General features: G+C 37.3%; 1 protein-coding gene across 2 annotated transcripts in view; it reads right to left on the reverse strand.

Annotated features, from left to right (window-relative positions):
* The window catches only part of ARSB (arylsulfatase B), a 77,463-nt gene that overhangs the window by 26,699 nt on the left and 28,780 nt on the right, over positions 1-21,984 (reverse strand). For both annotated transcript variants that reach the window (XR_015700949.1, XM_087741520.1), the window contains exons 5-6: positions 12,260-12,503; positions 4,000-4,070 (exon numbers count right to left, since the gene is read on the reverse strand). Coding sequence is in view for 1 of the 2 variants with exons in the window: in XM_087741520.1 (XP_087597646.1) it covers positions 4,000-4,070; positions 12,260-12,503 (315 nt within the window). In the remaining variant the exon portion in view is untranslated. The remainder of the gene's footprint in view (positions 1-3,999; positions 4,071-12,259; positions 12,504-21,984) is intronic.

Here is a 21,984-nt window from a genome sequence, read left to right on the forward strand (position 1 = left end):
CACCACCCAGGATAGTCTTAAGGCTGATCTGGCAGAAGACTCATCTTGTCACCATGTGATTTCCAGATCCAACTCAAGGGAAGGAGGAAAGGATGGGAGAAAGGGAGAGGACAGGCTGGCCAACTCAGCAATAGCTCACCACCAGACTGACTTCGTTACAAAGACCACAACCCACTCCCCTCCTCATCCTAGTTTTTGGAGATCCCACCCTAGTTTTTCACACCACCGCCTCCTCCTTACACCACCACAATTGTTGTAGGCCTGCATTGCAAACTAGATCAGTTCACTGAGAGAAAAGATTGTTTTTAACCCCGACCACTCCACTGGGCTGCCACAGGTCAGAGGGAGCCTGTGGGCAAAGTCTGCAGTCAGGGTCAGGAACCCCTTTATTAGCACTGAAGACAACAAATGATGAATTACAGTCTAAAACACTGCAATATGTTTCAGACCACTGGAAAGGTTTATACTTGAATGAAGGAAGTCTGCTCTCTGAGAGAGAAGACAATTACTTAAAAGAGTCAGTGAAATAAGACCTGTGAGCACTTTTTTGTAAAATGGAACTGCACACCAACTAGTTTACAGTGTTTTCCCACTTATGTTGTTTAGCATTAACAATAGGAGAGAAGTAGAGTACTTCGATACAAGATTACCGTAGGGCTATAGTATTTACCACTGGACATGAGCTCCTGAAAAAAGTTAAGTACATTCTGACCAGTAGATTCATCAGATCTGCTGGAGTAACCCTGGCTGATGCCCAGAGGTTAGAAACCTGCACTCAGTCTGAGAACTTGAAAAGTTGTATAATGTTACCCCATGAGTGGTAAACATGCAGGTCAAGGTCAGTTCTAACAGACCACAGCAGCAAAGACGTAGTTAGCTCTGTAATCAAGACAGCAAGTCCTACCTTTAACTTAACATTCTGTTGAATACTTGGCTGTAACAGTTGAGTTGACACTAAATTAATTACGGCTTTTGCACGAATCCTTCCCTGAAGGAATGCTTATTTTTTAAAAAAAAAAATCTGAACAGAACAAAGCTCAGTTTTCCTATTTCAGTCAAAAAAAATCAATGAATTACATGAGACATCCCATCATTCATGCTGTTAAAAATATATAGTATCAGTTTATCCAGACAGAGATGAAGATAAATGCATCCATTAAATAAAAATATGCAGAAAGAATGTATACATTATATGCAAAAGTAATCAAGGGTTCAGGAGCACTGAACCTGCACTGAGTGCAAGTACAACAATAACTTAATGTCCTATGTGGGCACAACTACAACAGTGCAGTGTTTTCCTTAATAATATTATGATCAGAACTCGCCTGATTATCCACAACATCCTGAAAGTTTTTTTGGTTGTGTTTGAACAGTATCTTGAGATTTAATTTCCTCTCCGCTCTTCCACCGTACTCTGCAAACCCAAAGATTTGGCTTATCTGTATCTTCCAGTCATTATTTTACTTTCTAATTCAATTTCTACAAAAAAGAAAGTATTAGTATAATACGAGTGCTTCATCCGACACAAGATGTTTTTAGGTGACGTGATCTTTTAAGTGGACTAGGACAAGGGCAAGATGGGCATAAAGAAGGCCAAAGACTACACAGGAGGTGAGAAAGAACCCAGCAAAACATACATGCATGTGTTTTAGCACTGTAGGGAATAGAGTACTCTGATCTCGAAACAGTAAGGACAAGGAAACAATGAACAGTCAAGAAAAGAGAAAGACTCCAGAGTGACACACAGTTTATCACCTTGGTGACAGGAAGATTGTATGGGCAGTTTATTTTAAGATGCTCTTTTTTTAAAACATTAAGAGAGCCATGATTGCTGAAAATAAGAAAGTACTTACATATTCCAAGCTTTGTGTCTCCCTAATCAATCCATAATAGACACACCAATATCATTTATCAGGATCTTAGTTCTAAACGTATTACTCAGTTTGCACAAATGAAAAACAGGCAAAGTAGAAATCAGCTGAGTTACATACATATACAGTTACTCTTAATGACTCAGATTACTAAACAGAAATTTTAATCCTTATATGACAAAGCATAATTTCACTAGCTGGGTCAAAACCAGAATCATAAATAATACAATGACTCATCCTGCAAAGGACAAAACCATTCCAACTTGCAGTCAACTTATAAGAAATTGAGCACATTATGACAATAGATGAAGTATAAAGAAAGCTGGATTTCTTATTCCCAACAGTGGACTATAAATGAACACGCTCTGTTGCATTAGAAACAGCATATTAATTAAAAGAACAGTAATCTGAAAAAGTAGAGTTTAATGTATATTTTGTCATGTATAACAGTGATACCTCTTGTCAAACCTATCAGAAATAGTTACTTACTCTCAAATCCTTTAAGAATGGTATCATAAAATCAAAACTAGGAAAAATATAAGGTATACTAATTTGGAGGTCAACTCTACCTGTTCCTGACCAAAAGTGCTAATAAGGGAGAAAGTAAAACAGGTGGCACAAAGTAATCTGCCAAAATTATAGGCCTTTGCTGAGAAGACACAGGGAAACCCTATATGGTGCATAAGGACATGTGGGTAAAGAGTTACATTTTTGTTTTTAATGACTCCAGTTTTGAAAGGTACATAAAAACATTGTAAATTTACAGGCACGCATACCCCTTCCTCTGTTTGCGATGCTTAAAAGTCACATCTCATCCAGCATAATAGTTCCACTTACTACAGCTTGTGCCCACCTGCCCCACTCCCTGCCCACATCTCATGCAACGCACACAAAAAGTAAGGACACACTATACGCAGCAAACAGTGAAGTATCTTCAGAGTATGGCATCATGGAAACAATATGGGGAAGTATTTCCTGAGCTTAGGCTCCTGAAAACCTCTTCTGCTCGTCCCACTTCTTTTTACACCACTAATTTGTCTACTCAAACACCTCTGCTGAGTTCAGTCACGGCAGTTCCCACAAGGAAAAGATGGTCTCTGAAGTATGCCTGAGAATACCACATCAGGGCATAACATCATACAGGAATGCTACAACTCACTGAGCATCCTTTGAAGGGAAACTGGAGTAGCTACACCTTAATTCCGTCAGTATGTAGGAATTATCTGCAGGCAGTGCTGTCCAGCCGGCACTAGATTAGGCACAATGTTGCTCCTTCTGACAAAAGCACCACAGAACCAGATGTGCATTGCAGAAGGCCACCTTACCCCCTTCCTTCCAGTTACTACAGCACAATGTGTTTCTGTCTTGCAGGCAACAGATCACTGTCCTCACTGCACTACTTTTCCTCTGCCTGGATTTACTTCTTTATTTAATGAAATACAGAAATGCTATAAAAACACTGGAAAGGACCTGTTCCAATGTTCTGCATGAAAAAAATCACTGTTTGAAAAGTTTGTAGTCCTTAGCAAACTAATAATGTTGAGTCATAAAACAGATGGTCCTTAAAGAGCTATAGACTTGGCAAACTTAAGCTCCAATTCATGTGATTACGGCATTACAGATCCAACCCATGTGATTATGGAACAAAAGCAATCCCAAGTCTTGGAACTTCTCAGCTTCTCACAAGCTCAAGTTTTCCATTTGCAAGGTCATATTATATAGATATATCAAGATGTGCTAGGGTGAGCAGTTCACTGGGAGCTACTTCCCAGCCTGGAGCACTGAAGACAGGGATTGGTAGGTTTTTTGGCAGTGTGCTTCCCTGTGCACCTCAGGCACATGGCTGCTCCTCAACATTTCCATGTCCCAAAATATTTTATTCATTACTCAGCAGTGCTTCAAGAGCTCTCTGAAATAGGAAGTGCATGTTGGTCACGATTCAGTAAGTACTGACAGCACCTGCGGGATGACGTCTCTGTATTTTAAAGCTGTTTACTTAAAAGCAGAAGGAATCCTACTCTATTTTGTTTCACCTAGCAGAAAAATACTTCAACTTAAGGAAAACAAGGAGCGTTCAGAAGATAAACTGTATGTTTAATAACTCTTGAACAATCAGTAGCATACTCACATGGGAAGTCATCCACGAACATGGGGTCTATATTATGCAGCAGTTCCACTCTGGGGGAAGGTCTTCCTTCACTACGAGAGATTTCAAAAGGAAATGTTAATTTCCTTCTATGGCTCATTAGGATTATGCATGTTTTATTTTAAGGCTTTTTGTCATCCTAATACAGAATGAGCTCGTAACCATAAACTAATTGCTATCAACTTTAATCTGAATGCTCTCCTCCAGCCTAGTAGCAACAGCTTTTGCCCCTATCAGTCTTCCCTGACTTCACTGGTGTTTACTGGGATTATTCACAAGTTCACAGCATACAGAACTGTCCCTATCGAACTTTAAAAATCAAATTTTGCAGCATAAGCTGGCATGGCACTTGCTATGCTCTCTGCACACTTGGATGAGTGCTGAAAGCATTTTGGCTGGGTGCCTCAAGAAACACTAGAGGCATTGGCTACCCCTCAAAAACCCACCTTCGATTTGTAATTGAGCTCGCAGGGATTATTTAGATACTCTGAACCTTCTTGTGGGGAAAACAAAATCATCCCTCTTTTTCTAGCCATTGACTACATAGGGATGGTGTGGAATGAGCCTCCGAACTTACCCATAAATTTTCTGAGTTAAGTAAATCCCAGTCCTAAAAAACTGAGTAAAAGAAATGTACTCTTTATAAAGGGCAACATGAGTAGGAAGACACAATTAGAAAGACCTTTGGCTACATCATGACACAACAATATTTTATTATTTGACAGTGAACCTAAACATCTTTTTTTAGAAGCTTCCAGATAACTTAAATTGTTTTCTTTTTGTTAAGGAGCTTCATTGTAAGACTCAAAAATTCAACCAGGACCCCTAAACCACTTGACACTAAGAATAAAAAAATCAGGTAATATAAAACTTAGTGGAAACCTCAAAAATGGCTGTTATTTTATTATATAAAATATATAATTATACAATATTTACCTGTAATTTAAAATTTTCAATAACAACTAACTAAAATGAGTATTTTTCTTTTCCATTTCTGAAACCATTTCTGGATGCTACACATTTTGAATAAGTACAAAATTAACAAGGAGGAGTGGATGAAAGACTAAATGTATTCAGATAATACAGCCTTGGAATTAATACAGAGGAAGTACAATAATTAACCTACAGTGCTAGTAATTCAGTGTATAAAAACTTGCCACAAAAATGTTTTTCCCACCCCACCCCGCACCCTAGTATCTACAGTAGTCTCACACTTAACTAAGGAATGCCTGGCCTTATTTAACCAAATTTTATCTTAGATTTAATAGACTCTTACTGTCTTTAGATGCTCCATCTGCAGCTGTGGTCAAGTGTGCCTTTTGCCATCTGCTCATAGGTAACAGTAACATGAACCAGCCAACACAAGTTAAACTAGGATGTGAATTCATAGCATGTGAACAACTCTGCAGTAATTGCTTGGGGAGATATTCTTATTTTGCAGTTTCTGAGTGTACCTACATTTTTCAGTATCCTTTTAAAAGAAACGAAACACCAGAATTATGCTAAGTAATCTAGTATCTTCCACCAGGGTCAAATACAGAAGAAAGAAATAACTTACTCCTATGTGCTTCTCCTGTTTATACATCCAGTATTCATACAGTACCATGTCATGTAGAAAGTCAGAACCAAGGATATTCATGCTGTTCAAGTAGACTAGTATTACTATCATATCATTAAAGGTAATTTTCTTTATGGCTTTTAATCTGGAGGGTGGATACTGTACACTAAACATGGCTACGAATGTTATAGCACAGCAGGTAGAATATAAAATATAAAGATTACACCCACATTCATTTAAGTTTTTCAGGCTGCAGTTGTCATTTTTATTGAGCCATTTTTTTCTGGGATAGAATATTGGTATTAGTAACCTGGAAATCTGATTTATATATAATCATGAGGTATACTCCCTGAAGTTTATGGCATTACTGTATTAAGCTCTGTAGCACTATCAACTGGTACTGAATTGCTTGTTCAGTTTGGGTGTTATTCCAGTAATTCTGTTGCACACAAAATGGAGGTTAATAACTAGCATATATTATTCACAAAACAATAGTCAGAGAAAAGAAGATGGCATTGTATGCTGAAGAAAGTGGCTGGCTAACAGAAAAGGACATCAGGAAGACAGAAACAACGTCCTGGGGAAAACAAGTAAAGAATTTACACTTGTAGCAGAGTTCCCTTTCCCTGTGCTAAATGCTGTTCTCCTTCCCCTTTATGGAGCTCCATGCTGACCTTAGTCCCCTCAAAAGACACAGCCTCAACAACAGATTCACCTCGGCAGATGTTCTGCCGAGGATATTTTGCATCAGGAATACAGTCTAGCCAACAGAGCTAGAATAAGCAAGCAGTAAGATTCTCTAGGGAATCCTGCCTTTGTATTTCAGTAGCTTCCACCGTAACCGTATCTTACAATGCTCTAATTTTAGAATACTTATTTTAGACTCCAATATTCTAATATATTGTTCCTCTCCCTAAAAGTAAGGAACTTTTTCTTTTCTCTGGTTATTATTCTACCATGTCTGACTATTTAATTTAGCAGTTAAAAGGAACTGTTTTCCAAAAAAGTCCTCTATGTAAGAACATCTTGATGAAAACACACAGACTAACTTCAGAGCTGGTATGAGAATCAGCTAGTTTATGCTGAGAACATCACTCTGTCTTCTGTTTTGCAAATTTTTTAAAACCTACAGAAAGATCTAATACTCCTTAGTGAACGTGAACAAACATCTACATGCGATCTTTCGCTTTAGTTGTTGTTGCTGTTAAATATGCAGAAGATGTCCTTGGGAAGGAATCCAAGGTTTTTCAGGGTAAATATGTTTATCTTCCACAAAAACATCCTCAGTGTCTCTCAGCAAAATATGAACCTTTATAACCTTGCCATATATTGTATTTCTCTGGGTCATATCTGTATACACTTTCCTAAAAAAATGATATTTCAGATATGCTGGAAATGAACATTACTCTCAGCTTTACATTGCTCCTTCTTCAGCATTAATTTATACCATGACAATGAAAATTTTTTTTCAACTAGGTGTTTAATTCCCAAAATGAATGTAACCATTTGGTACACAAGAATTCAAGTTGATCTTGCTTCATTTACTTCATCTAGTCAATTGTGATATTTCCAACATTACAAAAATATAAAACTGAAACGTGCCCTGCAAAATGTATAAGTAAAACTTGAAAACCTACGCTTGCTAACAAGCCTTGAAAAAATATTAGTATTTTGACTGCATTTTATCCTGAATCTCTCAGTGCCTATCATACTGCTTCATGTGTTCTGCCATTTGGTTTTCCACTTTCCTGCTAATGCAAAATCAAATCTTTTTTCTGAGCACAGACATACTAGATATTCAGTACTGAAAACTAAAATATATCAAAACAATGTATCAACCAGGGCAAATTTCTACATAAAATTATTTTGCCTCGTGTCCCTGTTTCAATAGAGAAGCAAACATCTGGAGAACAGATGTTTCTTAGAAATGCAAGTGCTTTTTGAGATACTTGCTTGGAAACATGCAGTATGGTTTAGATTCCTTTACTAGTTGCATTTTAGTGTTGTTTTCCATTAATTTTTCTTGGTATTCTTAGTTAGTATTTTTGTAGAACACATTAGTGATATTATCCTGTATTTTTAGATATAATTTCTAATATGTACATGGTTTTAGAGGTTCCAGCTATATTGTAGTGTTACCCATGGTAATCTAAGGTATTAGAAAAGTGCAATCTACTATGATTTATGTAGAAGGTTTATACCTGAGATTGGAATGGTCTGATGGATATCCAAAAATGGGTTGGTACAGTGATACTGTCCTAAGTTATTTTCAAAAAGAAGGTGGGGACATTAAAAGGAAAGTTAAATCTAATTCCAAAGGTACTTGGAAGAAAATGAAGTTCAGGAATTACCAGTCTCAAGATACGCTGCAACAAAATTTTGAATGGAAATGTTTTTTTGGTGGCCTACTAGCTTTTACTGTAGAAAACTGTAGCAGAGAGGCCAAGATTGGTATGAATGGAGAAAGACTGGCAAGATCTGCATGTGAAGACAACAGCACTAACACACAGCAGGCAAAGGGCTCTCGTAACGGCCTGTGTTAACAACACCCAGATTAGCAGGTCAGCAGGATCCCAACACATCTAGGCCAGTTTCACAGGACAGGGACGTGGGGAGACAAAACAGTGATGGCAGCTGGTGACTCGCAGAGGTGGAACAGGACAGAGAAGCAGCACCAAAAGGGTACAAAAAGGCATAACCAGAACCTGTTCATGGTCACCAACCTAAGAAGAAGACAGAAGATGTTAGAGGACTTCATAGCCAGTGTCCCTGGACCGCTGCACCATTGCAACAGATCCTGGGCCTAACATCTGGTCACAGGCATCGTGGTGCCTGGCTGCCAGATGGATGGCTTGAAAACCGCTGCCCTGGTGCCTGGCTGCTGGGCAGACTTCTTAGACACACACCTTTGGTAAGTGAGTGTCAGACTGTGAGAGTGCGAGCAAAACCTGCTTTATTTCAGTTTCTATTTTAAATAAAATCACATTGCTCTTCTATTAGGCCTCTCATTGATACAGCATTGCAACAGCATTTCCCACACTACTAAGTCAGCAGATAAATTTGGGAAGAGCAGACAAGGTTTTGACTTCAAGTCCCCGTCAAAGAGTTTTTAAGTGGCATGCAAATTTTTACCTAAGAAAACAAGTGCAAACAATGAGAACAAGAACATTGTATTTCCTCAGTTTCATGCATTGTATGAAAGAAATGTAAAGTATAGCTAGCTAAGAAGAAAGCAAAAGAAGATATTTTTGTCCACAAGAAACATGTGCTCCTGAACTTTATCTTTTCATGCCATTTGCTCCTAACCATTTACTTTCTTGTAGTTCTTCAAGTCAAAATTAAGCAGAGGAGGCATGGAACGAACACTTGTATACACGCGTGGTTTTCAGCACTTCTATTTACTACAAGAACTTAATATTAGTCAGTGTCATGTTCCTGCAATTCCTAATTTGGACTACCAGTCATCTTAAAATCATTACAGAAAGTTAATTTTGGTCTAGGATTTCAGCATTTATATTTAGGATTTCAAAATTTATATCTAATTTCTTATTATTTATATCATGATCTATATTAAAATTATATATTCATATGTAGTTATTTTCATAATTATATTATTTCTGTTTATTATATAAATATCATATTAAAAACACGTCCTTTGAAAACTGACCATTTTTAGACAGAGATCAGACAGATACTGGAATGGATCCAATATTTTTGTGACTTCTGAGAGTATCTGCATTGTCTGATATATTCTTTTGAATATCTAAATCAAGGTTCCAAATTCATATCCTTTTTCCCTCTGATTACACACATATGAAACAGTAGGCTTAGGATTAAAGTCAACGAAAAAAGAACAACAAACCCACAAGAAGCATATGCAGCTACTTGTATTTAACTGGACTGAAAAAAATACAGATGCAACACAGTGATTGGCTATTAATTGCCTTTTTTCAAATGAGGTAGAATCTTAGCAAAATTTAATTGCACTCATTATGAGCAACATAGTTGAACTTTACATCAGATGTCACCAAAAGGGCACTGTGCCTTCATTGTTTGCTATCCAATATTCAAGTGACCTTTTGTATTATGATTGTGAAATTTAATACACTCATTTCTCCTGATTACATGGGAAAATCATGTGAAATTTGACATTTCGTCTGCAAGGTCAGCCAAAGAGCAGCCTAACGGTTCACAAAAACTGTCTTTTTTCCCCACTCTGGACAGACACACTCCGGTTGGCACTACTGAAAATATTGGAGGTCACCTATTCCCTAGCAGTGCCAGTAAACATCGCACTCAGTTCCTTCACGAAGAGGTAAGATGCAAGTGCCAGGAGCGTGCAGGGAATGCACAGCTGTACCCACCCTTCCCCACATACAATTTTCCTGCTGAAGTAACCTGATCTGAGAAGATCAGTCCATGACAAAGAATACCTGCTTGAAACTGAATGAGAATTAGGCAGGAATTCTGCTGGTAGCTGGAAGAAAAGTCTATGGCTTAGGAGTACCCCAGGAACTTGCTGATGCTTTTTCCCACAGTAACATTGGCATGTGAAACATTTTACTGTCTCTGGCTGGACAGGAGTCTTCATTCCTTCCTGACAGTTAATGGTCCCTGGCCTCAATGATACACATCCTTATCTTCTTCCACTTGGCAGAGCGCCATACAGTACACCTGGGCACAATGCCATGAGCTCTCTGCAAACTCCAGCTAGTACAGAAAACTACCCCATAGCTCCTCAGAAACAGAGGCAGCACTAAGAAAGAAATCAAGCTTAACAGTTTCAAAACAGGTAATCCGACTAAAGGTACAAGCAAAACAATTCTGAACTCAAGATGGGGGGGGGGGGGGTGTTGGGTTTGGTTTTTTGTTTGGTTTGTTGTTTTTTTTTAAGTCAAGCTCTATATAGGGCTAACCAGGGATGGGCAGATGGGTTCAACTCTGCCTTGTCTAACTCTCAATTGCTCATCTCAATCCCTAACTCAAACACTTCCTGCTCACGCTTGTTTAGGAGCTAACTCCTGTAATTCACAGTCTAGGATGCTAAGACACAAAAATCACTGTTTATCATAATGTGCTATGTAGAAAATTGCAGAAAATAGCTACATTTCTCCTGCAAGGTGGGGTGGGAACCCTGAGAAGGGGACAAAAGGTTATAACACACATAATATAACATTGTCTGACTGCTATAAAAACAGAACAAAGACTATCAAAAGAAAGAAAACACTAATTCTCAGATGAACAGCATGTAGGAAATAGAATTGCTAGTCCTTTTATTCTGCTTTAGCAGTATTAAACTTTCCATCCTAAATGATTCTTATGAGAAGTAAAACTATATTCAAAGACCAACTAAAATAAACATAACTTCTAAGAACACAGACAATAGGATTTAGCCCCATCAGTGAATACATTACATGCAGCACAGAAGAGGGAGAAACAAAGGAATTTAAACCAATGTCACCTTGCAATTTTTGCAAAACTAAGGGTTGGTCACAGAAGTTTAAAATTCTGCAGAAACTCAGGTTTTAAGGACTTTGTAATCAATTTTAGTAGAATAAAAGAACATTAGAATAAAAGAAAAGCTTTCAGAGATGAAGGACTGACTGAATATAAGCCTTGATTGAAGATATCACAAAGGGGCAACACCAGAGTTTCTTCTGATAGTTTGTTCCAGTGAAAAAATCACCTTTATCAGTTAATGCCTATTTCATTTATTCTTTTACATTCTATTTTACTTACTCTGCTGAGCCCAATGCACCAGTAATAAGCACATATTCAGATGTGCCCAGAGCCCCCAGCATCCAGCATTATTCTTTTCCAAAGGAAAAATGTATGGGATTTAACTCATTTTCCTTTTAATGCACAGAAGACTCTCCATTATCTGAACTAATGGAGTTTGGGATATCCCGGTTAATCCAGACAGCACAAGAGGTGCAGAGTCAGAGAGAGCCCAGTAAAAGTCATTAGCTCGGTCTCAGAGCCAATCCAGCTGGAGTTAAGCTGCCTCTTTTTTCCAGCCATCTAAGCATGTCCGCACTGCACTCCTGAGTGCTCCAGCTTCCTTAAATCAGGCACATCATGACCTCTCAGGAACCAAGTCGGGTCTACTTTTGTACTCAATCTCACAGGCTTTCTGAGACACTGGAGAGCATGATACAGACCTATTCAAATGGTTACACCTGGAGCCAGCCTGACAGGTCCTGTACTGAGCAAACAAACCATCAAAGTGGAATCCATGCTCAGTGAGTTTAATGTCTGCATAGATTTCCCACATGTTCAATTTCAGACACGTATTGCAGAGACACCCAACTGGGCTGGGCTGGGTCCATAAAATTTACTAACTTGTACTCCATGCTGTACAAAATCAGTTAATGTACTTCTGGATCACAGAGAGCTCCTGAAAAAGTATTCCATGTTTGTGCATTGCTGTGTCCACACTGATGAAGTCAACATACCAAGTTAAAGCTGTATGGAGGTTTTCTATCTGTGACTAGGATTAATTTGCAACCTGGATAATTCTCTCATGGATAGCAAAGTTAACTGCCCTTACACCTTCTCTTTATTTAGGGAAAGGAAGACATAATATTCCCCCACTGGCTCCCCCCAGTTCCAGCTCTGTTCTCTGGGCTGATTAAATTCTTCTCATACCAGAATGCTGACTCAGTGATTTGACATGCAAGTTACCTGATAGCTTTCCAAACATCAAAGCCATCCAAAGGCTTAGTGCCATTGGTATGTCCTCCAGCAAGGTGCACCAGCGTGGGCAGCCAGTCAGAGATGTGGATGAGTTCATGACTTTCTACACCTTTTTGTTTCAGTAAAGGACTTGCAACAAACCCTACTGCTCTCACTCCTCCTTCCCAGAGGGTCCATTTTCTTCCTCTCAGCGGCCAGTTGTTCCCACCTGCCAAAGTCTGTCCTCCATTATCTGGAACACAAGTAATTAAAAGAAATTATTGGTAAGAAACAAACAGAACAATCCTCCCCACAACATTTATTCATCCATTTGAAAAAATATTTTCACAATATAGGTATGTCATGCAAGTACTTGCATAGTGCTGTTAAGTGTTCATACAGTATGCCACACGTTCAGAGCATGTCACAAACATAAGTTAATTCTTGCCAGAGTCTTACAAATTACTACAAAGAAAAGTTATGGCTAGGCAGAAATGACACCATACCACAAGCCAATGTTTTAGAAAGACTTTGTTAAGAGCAACTCTGACACTGATTCTAAGTATCATTAGACATCCAAAGCTTCCAGAATCAGAGACTTGAAAAATTTAGTTCCAACTACTTTACAGACCGCAAGAAAAGTTGCTATCATTGCCATCATTAGTACTCAGAATACACTGTTTTCCAAAGCATTAAGTTATACTTAAAATGGAAAACTGTTATTCCAGTGTCAGAACAATACCCGTACTCCTAGTTTAGAACCATTTTTCCCCTAGATTTTCAGGCAGCCACATTGATTTGTAATGTCACACAAAACAGACAGTTTGAAATGAGTTGAAACTAGTTAAAATAGTTGAAGTGATTCAGAAATATACTGAATTTACTGGGTTTGGTGAGGACAACATATAAGATATACCTATAAGAACAACAACAGAAAAAGTTGACCTGTGACTACAGTAACTAAGAAATATCTATATGAATTAGAGATAGCTCATGTAACTCTTTTTTAACTGTCTCTGACCAAGCTTCCACACTTAGAATAAAATCCTTATTCCTGAAGTTAACAGAATTAGTGATTCTTTGAAGTTACTTTTAGTACTGCTGTACAGTTGTTCTTGTTCAAACCTATTGTAACAATCTCAGAAGAGTCATTGATGACAATTCTTTTAGGCATAATTTTTCTGTATTCTAATGAGGTTAAAATTATTTCAAATAGTAGTTGTTGAATTGACACTCAGTGTAATATGATATGTTTATATCATATTTTCTGATTAAAAACCAGGAATTTGAGGGAACAAACAAGAAGTACACATCCAGCACCTTACAGAAGAACTTTACTGTAACCACAACACAACAAAATGATCTTCTTTCTGTTTCCTTAATTAGGGATCAATGTAAACCCCCACTGTGAGCGTCCTTCTACTGCACACAGAAACCCTTTTTGTTATAATAAGGAATAAAGTAGTGCCTGTCTCCACATGTGAAGACTGTAGAAGGTGGAAGCCTAAGCTAAATGAAGCACTTGGAAAAAATAGCATGATTTGAAAAGTGTAAAGTGTGCTGTGGCCCAACCAGCTTCCAGTAAGGCTGCTTGTGTGTTCAGCACTCTTGGGTTAAAAAAAAAATAATTAAGAGCTTTATTGTCTTCAGTATGAAATGCAGGCAACCAAATACTAGCTACCAATATTTCTCACACAACAATGTCGAGCACTGAGATCTGAGAACTTAAGCAGTTGCTGGTTACAAAAAAAAAAAAAAAAAAATCAGTTTTGACAATTCCTTCTAATCTTAGTGTAAACAGGAATTCCTGTCAGAGATATACATGGGACGGAGTTTTCAGTAGCTTTTAACCTTTGGTGGCCTTAGAATAAAAGGTATCTTATCTACACTATATTAGAGCACAGTTTGGACATACAGTGGGATCAAATCTTAAGTATGTTAAATATCTTATTCATATCACAAGCTACTTACTCTCCAGATCAGTTTAATACTAGCACAAGAGTTTGGTTTTTTTTAGTCTTGAATATCAGCAACAAAGTAGCAAGAAAATTATAGAAGTAAACTGTCTTTTTGAAGAATAGAGAGAAAAGTGTGCATTTCCTGGGTTACAGTCAAATCTTTACTATAGTTATTTTTTCTTTACTTTCTGTAGTTGAGTTGAAGACATTCATATTGTGCCAGTTTCATTATACAATAAATTGCCTGAGACAAGGAGTCTGTCTAACATATATCCTGTAAAAAGTCATGTGTGATATCAGCATTCAGACATAGTACACTAAGCAAAAAAAAGGGAGAAAAAAAATCGTTTTGATAGCTTATCTGATATGTAAATGAAAAAACCTGACATATGAAACAAGCTTCATCCCACTCATTTTAACTTCTCATTTTCACATTGCTAGAACATTACTGTTTCCTTCTCCCTCACAAATTCACGTTCAAGAGACCCCTTCTGCTTCATTTCTTGACTGAGTTATCAAGATAGTGTTGAAGAAGAGAAAAGGATGGTTTCGGGTTTGATTACTGAAGTTTGTTTCCTTTCTAGGTAGGCAGAACAGAGCTGATGTGTCACTGGCAGTTTATAAGTGATATCATTTTTCAAAGTTATAGCTAACTACTTCCGTACAGTCTGAAATATTATCTAGGACTTCAAATATCAACAATTTGTTAAAGAGGAGCAAGCTACATAATAATGAAAGATCATAATGGAGTCCGTATTGATGAAATATTAAGCTAACCACTAAATAATAATAGTTGGTGGGAGGGAGTAAACAAGAACCCACTGATTGCATGAGGTACAGACAAGGCAGAAAGAAAGGCATGAACAAGCACTACAGGACTGTAATTGGAGTTCTAGTCAGTCTTACCTACAAGGGTACATCTAGACAGCAGGAGACAAAATGGGTAGCTGCTGTGTACGTGTTCAGATACCTTTCCCTGAAGATACAGCTGTGGATGTATACAACTGATGCTAAAAGCTTGCATGGGTTCAGAAAGCCACTGGAGAAGTTAAAGATGAAAAAATAATTGATAGTTCTTACATGAAAAGACATCACCTCTGTCTCAGGCATTTCTTCAGCCACAAACTGCGGAAGATTTGAAAGTTTTCACAAAATTTTTGGTGAAAGGCACAAACAATGAGTCCCAATACTCTTTCCTAGACATGTACTACCGGGCATTGCTATAGCGAGGGGATGCTTGGCTAGATGGATCACTCATCTGTGGAAGTACAGCCATTTTCATGTTTCCCAAATAAGCTATTCCTTATGAACTCCTAATGCTATTTTAGCAAAGTATCTCAAATATGGAACAAACTCCGAAGTCCATACGGAAACTCCCAGTAGTTTAAAACACACACTTAATATCCACTTAGGTAAGAGACAAACAGGATCGTTGTTGGTTCATGTTCTACACTGGCTTCATATCCAATTCTAAATCCACTTCAAAACAATATTTCCTGAATGATTTATCGTCCATTTTTGCAACTGTTTCTCTCCATGACTCATCCTAATACCTAATCTCAGCAGACAGTCTCCAGAGCAAAGCTTTTGGAATCAAGGTGCCTACAACTAGAGGCCCTGATTTATAACATTTCTTATTATTAAAGCTTTAGCCTTGCTACTTCAGCTGAGAACACAAGCATCCCCCAAGCATGATACTTCAATTATCTCTTTCCTGGAGACAAACATCAAATATGATTTTCATTAAAAATAATAGTGAAATAGTCTGGAAAATGTAGTGAGCATTTTTTTCCTATCTGTAAGAATATTTTTTGTAATTATATCTATACAATTTAGACTTCAGTAGTACCCACAACATATTATGTACATTAGAAAAATCATAAAACAAACCAGCTCTTGTCCCTAGAGAAAGGATGAAAGGGGAGAGAATAAGGCTATAGTTAGAAATTATGGTACTTGGCAAAAGTGTTACCTAGCTATTTTATTCAGTTTTGTTTGTTTTCTTAAATGGAAGCATCATACATTTTTAAAGAGCTTTGTGGTTTGCTTGGTTTGGCTTGCTTTGATAGGTGGTTAGGTACCTTTATTTTCTCACAGTATTTTTATCACTCCCATCATTCTCTGTTATTTTAAGGAGGGGGTTACAGAGATGCTTTTTTTCCATTCTGATGGAATTTCCTTCTACAAGCTGAAATTTGTGACAATGAAAGACAACATTGGGGAGTGACATTCTTGCTGATATGAGAATGGGCTAAAACAGAGTTTATAGCAGGCGTTACCACCACCAAGAAAAAAAATGCACAGAAGACATATGCAGGGTAAATGGCAAAATGACGGAGAGAAACAGAAGCATCCTAGCTACCTTAAAATGTAGTTTTGATCAAAGTTGTGCACTGTTCAATTAACATCAGCCTATGGAGAAACTATGGAGAAATCTGCATAATGCAGTAATTGTACCATAAATATCAATGATATGCTGCACTAATTTGGGAAGAGGTGTCATTCCTGCTATGGAAGAGAAAGCGAAATCCTAAAGAGCAAAGCAAACACACTGACAATTGTCAACATCGGGGAGGGAGCCTGCAAAGGTTATATCTGAGGGAACCATGCAGTCACAGACAGAACAGTTTCTTAAGGGCAATAAATATTTCTGAGGGTCAGGAATTGGTCAAAAGAGTCTTTAGGTACAAAAGCCAGGCTAACCTCTAATATTATCATTCTCTGCTAATTTACATGACTCATGTGAGTAGCATAATTCTCTTTTAATGTTGTGTTGTCCTTCAGTATCCGAGGAGCAGGAATCTGATAGGATCTGAACATATCTTAAAAAAAAAATTTGCCACACTGAATAATTTCATTGGAACTGATACTAACAAAATTAGTAGGTCTAACCTCCCCTTGCCCCCCAAAACCAAGGCAGTGCTTCCAAACCCAAAACACCACCACATTTTATGATAGTTTCTCCATATGAATGTATCTGTGGGACATGCATCCTGATAAAATGGATTGATATAAAGCTCTCCAGATGAAATAACTTTTGTCTTCAAAACAGTCACACATAGTACCCTAACCCCTTGAATACTTTTTAAAGTAGTGGCAAAGCTGAGCCTCAGTAAATACCATGCATTACTACAGCAAAACCATAATTTTGAAGTGACAACTTCTGTCTTCTGTTTTGATTAAAATATCTGAAAAAAGTAATATATTTTTCTTCTAATTCTAGCAACTGCCCAAATATGCCTTCAAGAAAAAAATAATTTCTTATAGTACTATTTCTACATTCTTTCACTCCCATACACCTATTTACATCTCATCACTTTCTCATCTTAAAGTCCATACAATCCTGTTCACATTAAGATACTTTAATGGAGTGATTTGAAAAAACAAAAATCTCCAGCACGTCCATGCCAAACAATTTTGGGTGAAAATAGGACACATTTCCCACACAGAAAATCAGAGAACATAATGTGTTTTCAAAAAATCTTTGTACAACAGAAGGTAACTGTCCTTCAAACTACTGTGTTTTTTTTGTTAAAGGGAACGAAGAGGAATTTAATTTAATAAAAACCTTTCAACATAAACAAAATAAAAGCAAGGTAAAGCTTATGCGTCTTGAATATACCTTTAAAAATTAAGGCCAATGTTTTCTTCTCACAAACATCTGCTTTTGTAATTAATATTCATTGTCATATATATGAGAAAGAGTTTAATTTGTTAAATCTGTAATTTGTAAACTGTCAAAGATGTTTTGCAGGAGTTCTTAAAGGAATCAATAAACAAAACTCAACAGAGAGGCTCTTCTGTTTCTACCAAATACTTCTCTGAAGAGTTGCCAGCTGCCAAACATTTTGTCTAGGGCAGTAGATATATGCAGTGATGTGGGATGTATGTGACTAGTAAACAGTTTAATGACTAAAACCTCTTTGAAGAGCAATTGGACAATAAAAAACAGCAATAAAACAATTCTGAGAGCAATAACTAATGAAGCATGTATGGATTCAAGTCTTCAGATGGACTCACTTTTTTATTGAATTACCCTGGAATTGAAGCAACGGTCTGCTTCATACTATGAAGATAACCCACATCGGCAATAGATACTCACAACTATGGAAAAAGCTTCATTTAGGATTTATACTTCATTAGACAATAGAAAACCAAAAAAGGCAAAAGTGTTGACTTAAGAATGAACCCTGACAAATGTCCTTCCTAGGATCATAAATATCTCTCGCCTGTGCACGTTCCTTGCTAAGACAATTCCACAGTGGTTACTGAACTCAGGGGCAATAGTAATAGCATTAATAGATTTGTCAAAACTTCATGCATCAGAGCTCATGCCTCTGACAAATTCAGTTTAAATTGACCAATGGGCTCGAAAGTTATTGCTGGGAGAAGAAATTAAATGGAAACAAGTCCTCTAGTACTGTATAGGGCCAGTTTTCTAAGAAAGTAAGCTTAATCTGCCCCAGTTGTACGCACAAAAATCATTGTTACCTATGCAGTGGAATGAAAAACTTATTTTAAAAGCTATAAAGAGACTTTGTATTTGATTTTTTGGATGCTGGGAAAAACACTATAAGAAGAGTTTCCAAAGAACACTTAAGTACAGTACGACATGGTAACTTTCTTCACCATGTGGACAAGTGGCCCAAGCGATTTCCCTTCTGTGACTTCTACTGCCTGCACACGCTATCTTAGCAGTTTCTGCTCATGATGTTGCTTCACATTAATGGTCTAGAATAAAGGTGCTATTTTCTCTGCAAAGAGGCCAGAAACTGGACTTCACTTTAAAGATTTCCCTCACTGCTTTTTCACCAGCTCTTATGTAGGACTTAAGTGGGTAAATTAAAAATTGTAAATAATACAGAAATTAATTTTGCATTTTTTGTATATTATTCAAAAGAGACAGTATGCCTTGTTGTATAGCTACTTGTTTTCTTCTAATAAACTAGATCTTGTTTCAATTATGCTATAGCAAAGAACCCTTTTTTTTTAAACAGCATCCTTTTTTTGTCTCCCTTTTGACCACTCAGGTTGCTGCATTCTTCTTATGACCACAAGTGAGCTACGCCCCACAGTCCCATTGACATGCCTGGCAAATTGTTCTAGACAAGCTCCTCAAAGAGGGTTTCCTGGAATTTCTCCACAGATTCATCCAGGACTGTATTTGGTGCTGTTATTAAGCTGTTTTAACTCCAGTATTTCTTTTGTTTGTATTTTGTTTCTCCAAATAAAGAGCTACTAATAAGTCTCCTTACAAAAAAAAAAAAAGGGGAAAAAAAAAAATACTACCCTTGCTGACTACATTTAGTGTGTGAATTGTTTTAGACAGTGCGAATATCTCATAAAAATATGCAAGGTTTACATAAACTGTCCTTAACTTCTATTTATTCTAAACCTTCCATTCTCGTTCTCCAGGGAGTTTAATTTTGTGATACATATTATACAACCTCAGTTACAATGGCAGAACTGTAATCCTATGTGTCCTAGTAAACCTAATTATCACGGTAAGTTTAAAAATTGGTTTTGGCATTTGTAGAGCAAAGAGTGAACCAAGAATATGGAAAATATTTACAACAGTAACTCTGGAAAATACAGTAGTAATTAATTATTTCCTATAAGAAAAATAACAGTCTTAACAGAAAATTAAAAAAACCTCTTTCAGCACAACAATCCAATAGGACAAGTATTTCTGGACTGTTTTGCATTGTATGTCTCACAGCACAACACATTCTGCATAAATAAATTTTAGCAGTAAGTAACAGAAGACCAAAACTACTTGATATCACAAAAAAAAAATCAACATGCAAAATATTTTATGATAATGAGGTTAATAAATTTAAATACATAGCTTCTCTTGGATACCTAGGTTCATTTTTAAAAATAGCCATCCAAAAGTTTAACAGATCTGTATGTATATAACTCATACATCCACAGAGCAAGAAATAACCAACCAACATTTAAAGGAAGTATACAATTAGGAATCAGTCAAAAAGAAAAAAGGAGAGAGAAAAATCAAGTGCTGTATACCAAGAAAGTCTTTGACTATGCAACCACTTTTTTATCCTATTCAGAACACAGCACAAAGAAAGCATTTGAAGTAATACATCTGCAAGGGCAAAGTAAGACGAAAACTTAACTTTAAGCATCTAGGAGCATACAAATACAATTAGATATCACAACTCAATTCACTAATTTATCATGTACTGGTGCTTAACAACTTTAACCAACCATTAGAGCATGAAAGGATCCAGCCTAACATTTCTGGCTCCTGGCTACAAACACCTACATCTCCTTTTTTCCTGAAAGCAGTTACAAAATACTTGTCAACTACTCTTAACTGTATCTACAGTACTTTTCAAATCCAACATTGGTGTGCCCCAGCTTTTTTTTTTTCTGTTTTCCACCTGTGCCTAAGCTCCTGCTTTTATGAATTGATGAATTTTTCTGAAGCTTCAAGAGAAAACTCCCATACCCTGTAATTTCTCCTCATGGGCCCCTGCAGTAAGCTGATCTAGTGCACATCTGTCTGATACGTAAACCATGCCAAGCTCTGTTTAAAAGGCATGTCTAAAGCCACACAGTGTTTTAAAAGTGAGTACAGACCAGAAAAAAAAACCCAACTCTGTTTTATTTTATAATGCAGGTTTGGGCATTTCAATATGTTATCAAATTAAAGCATCTTCAAAATAATGAGAAAAAGGAACCTTGTAAGCTCCTGCTACTCCTGAAATTAAAGGCTGCTGACATACTAAAGCCATCAACTGCATGTAACCTAGCATGAAATATGTGCACAAAATGTTTGAAGGGGAAATATTGTCAACAATAATTCCTGGTACTTGTTCCAGTTTCTTGCTTCTGATTAACAGATTAATTGCTTTGTGAAGAGGAGAGTGGAAGTAAGGTGCTTTCTCTTTGCTAAAAGGAACAACGGACTCCCTCCCATATGCTCCCTCTTTCCCTTTAAATAAGTAAGTGTTGTAAATGTAACTCAGAAAAATGTTTAGTTTCCAAGTGCATCCCCCCTCTCTCCCTACCAAACAGAAGAGATATGTCCATATGGTAGACAGACACTCAATAAAAGGACAACTGGTTAGGACTGACAAATGATTGCAAGTATGCTCGGAAGCACTGAATTTCAAGCATTACATTTTCTAAGTGCAGAGAGTGTCCAATAGCTGGTAACATCTAGGTGTTTTTATTCAGTAAAAGCATTCAGAAGTTTATTTTGAATGCATTTGGGCTTCTTCCTCTGCTTCTGGAAGCAGCGTGACTCTCTTAGAACAAACCTAGTGCTGTTATCCAAACAACATTATGGATCTAATTAGGAGGGTTATTTATAGCAGCTTTTGAAGGAAAAAAAGCAGGAAGTCAGGCTACTGTTACCGTGCTTATGGACACCCTGCATAAGCAGCAATCAGCCAAAACTAATGCATCCGTACTTCCAGATGTATGGAAAATACCTGACCTCAGGCCTGCTGGTTTTGTACTTTAGGCTGCAGCTGTAAGGTAAGAAAAGAGGCTCTAATTCTAACACATGAGGACAGGAGGCAGCAGAAAACTAGTTTTACATCTATTGCTCATCAGAGTTGTGGGCAAGAAAAGATGTCCCTGACTTCACATGCAGCAGAAGCGCAGAGGTGTGCATGGCCTGCGGGGAAGGCTACCGGCCTTAGGGGACCATTATTTCACCTTTCTCCAGTTTCGCCTTTTGAGGGAGAAGGAAGAAATGACTCCTTTGACCCAACACCTTTTTTTTTTTTCCTTTAAAAAGAAAAA

The sequence above is a fragment of the Nipponia nippon genome, unplaced genomic scaffold, assembly GCF_047370975.1.
Source record: "Nipponia nippon isolate SJK-2023a ecotype South Korea unplaced genomic scaffold, ASM4737097v1 scaffold_8, whole genome shotgun sequence".
NCBI lineage: Eukaryota > Metazoa > Chordata > Aves > Pelecaniformes > Threskiornithidae > Nipponia > Nipponia nippon.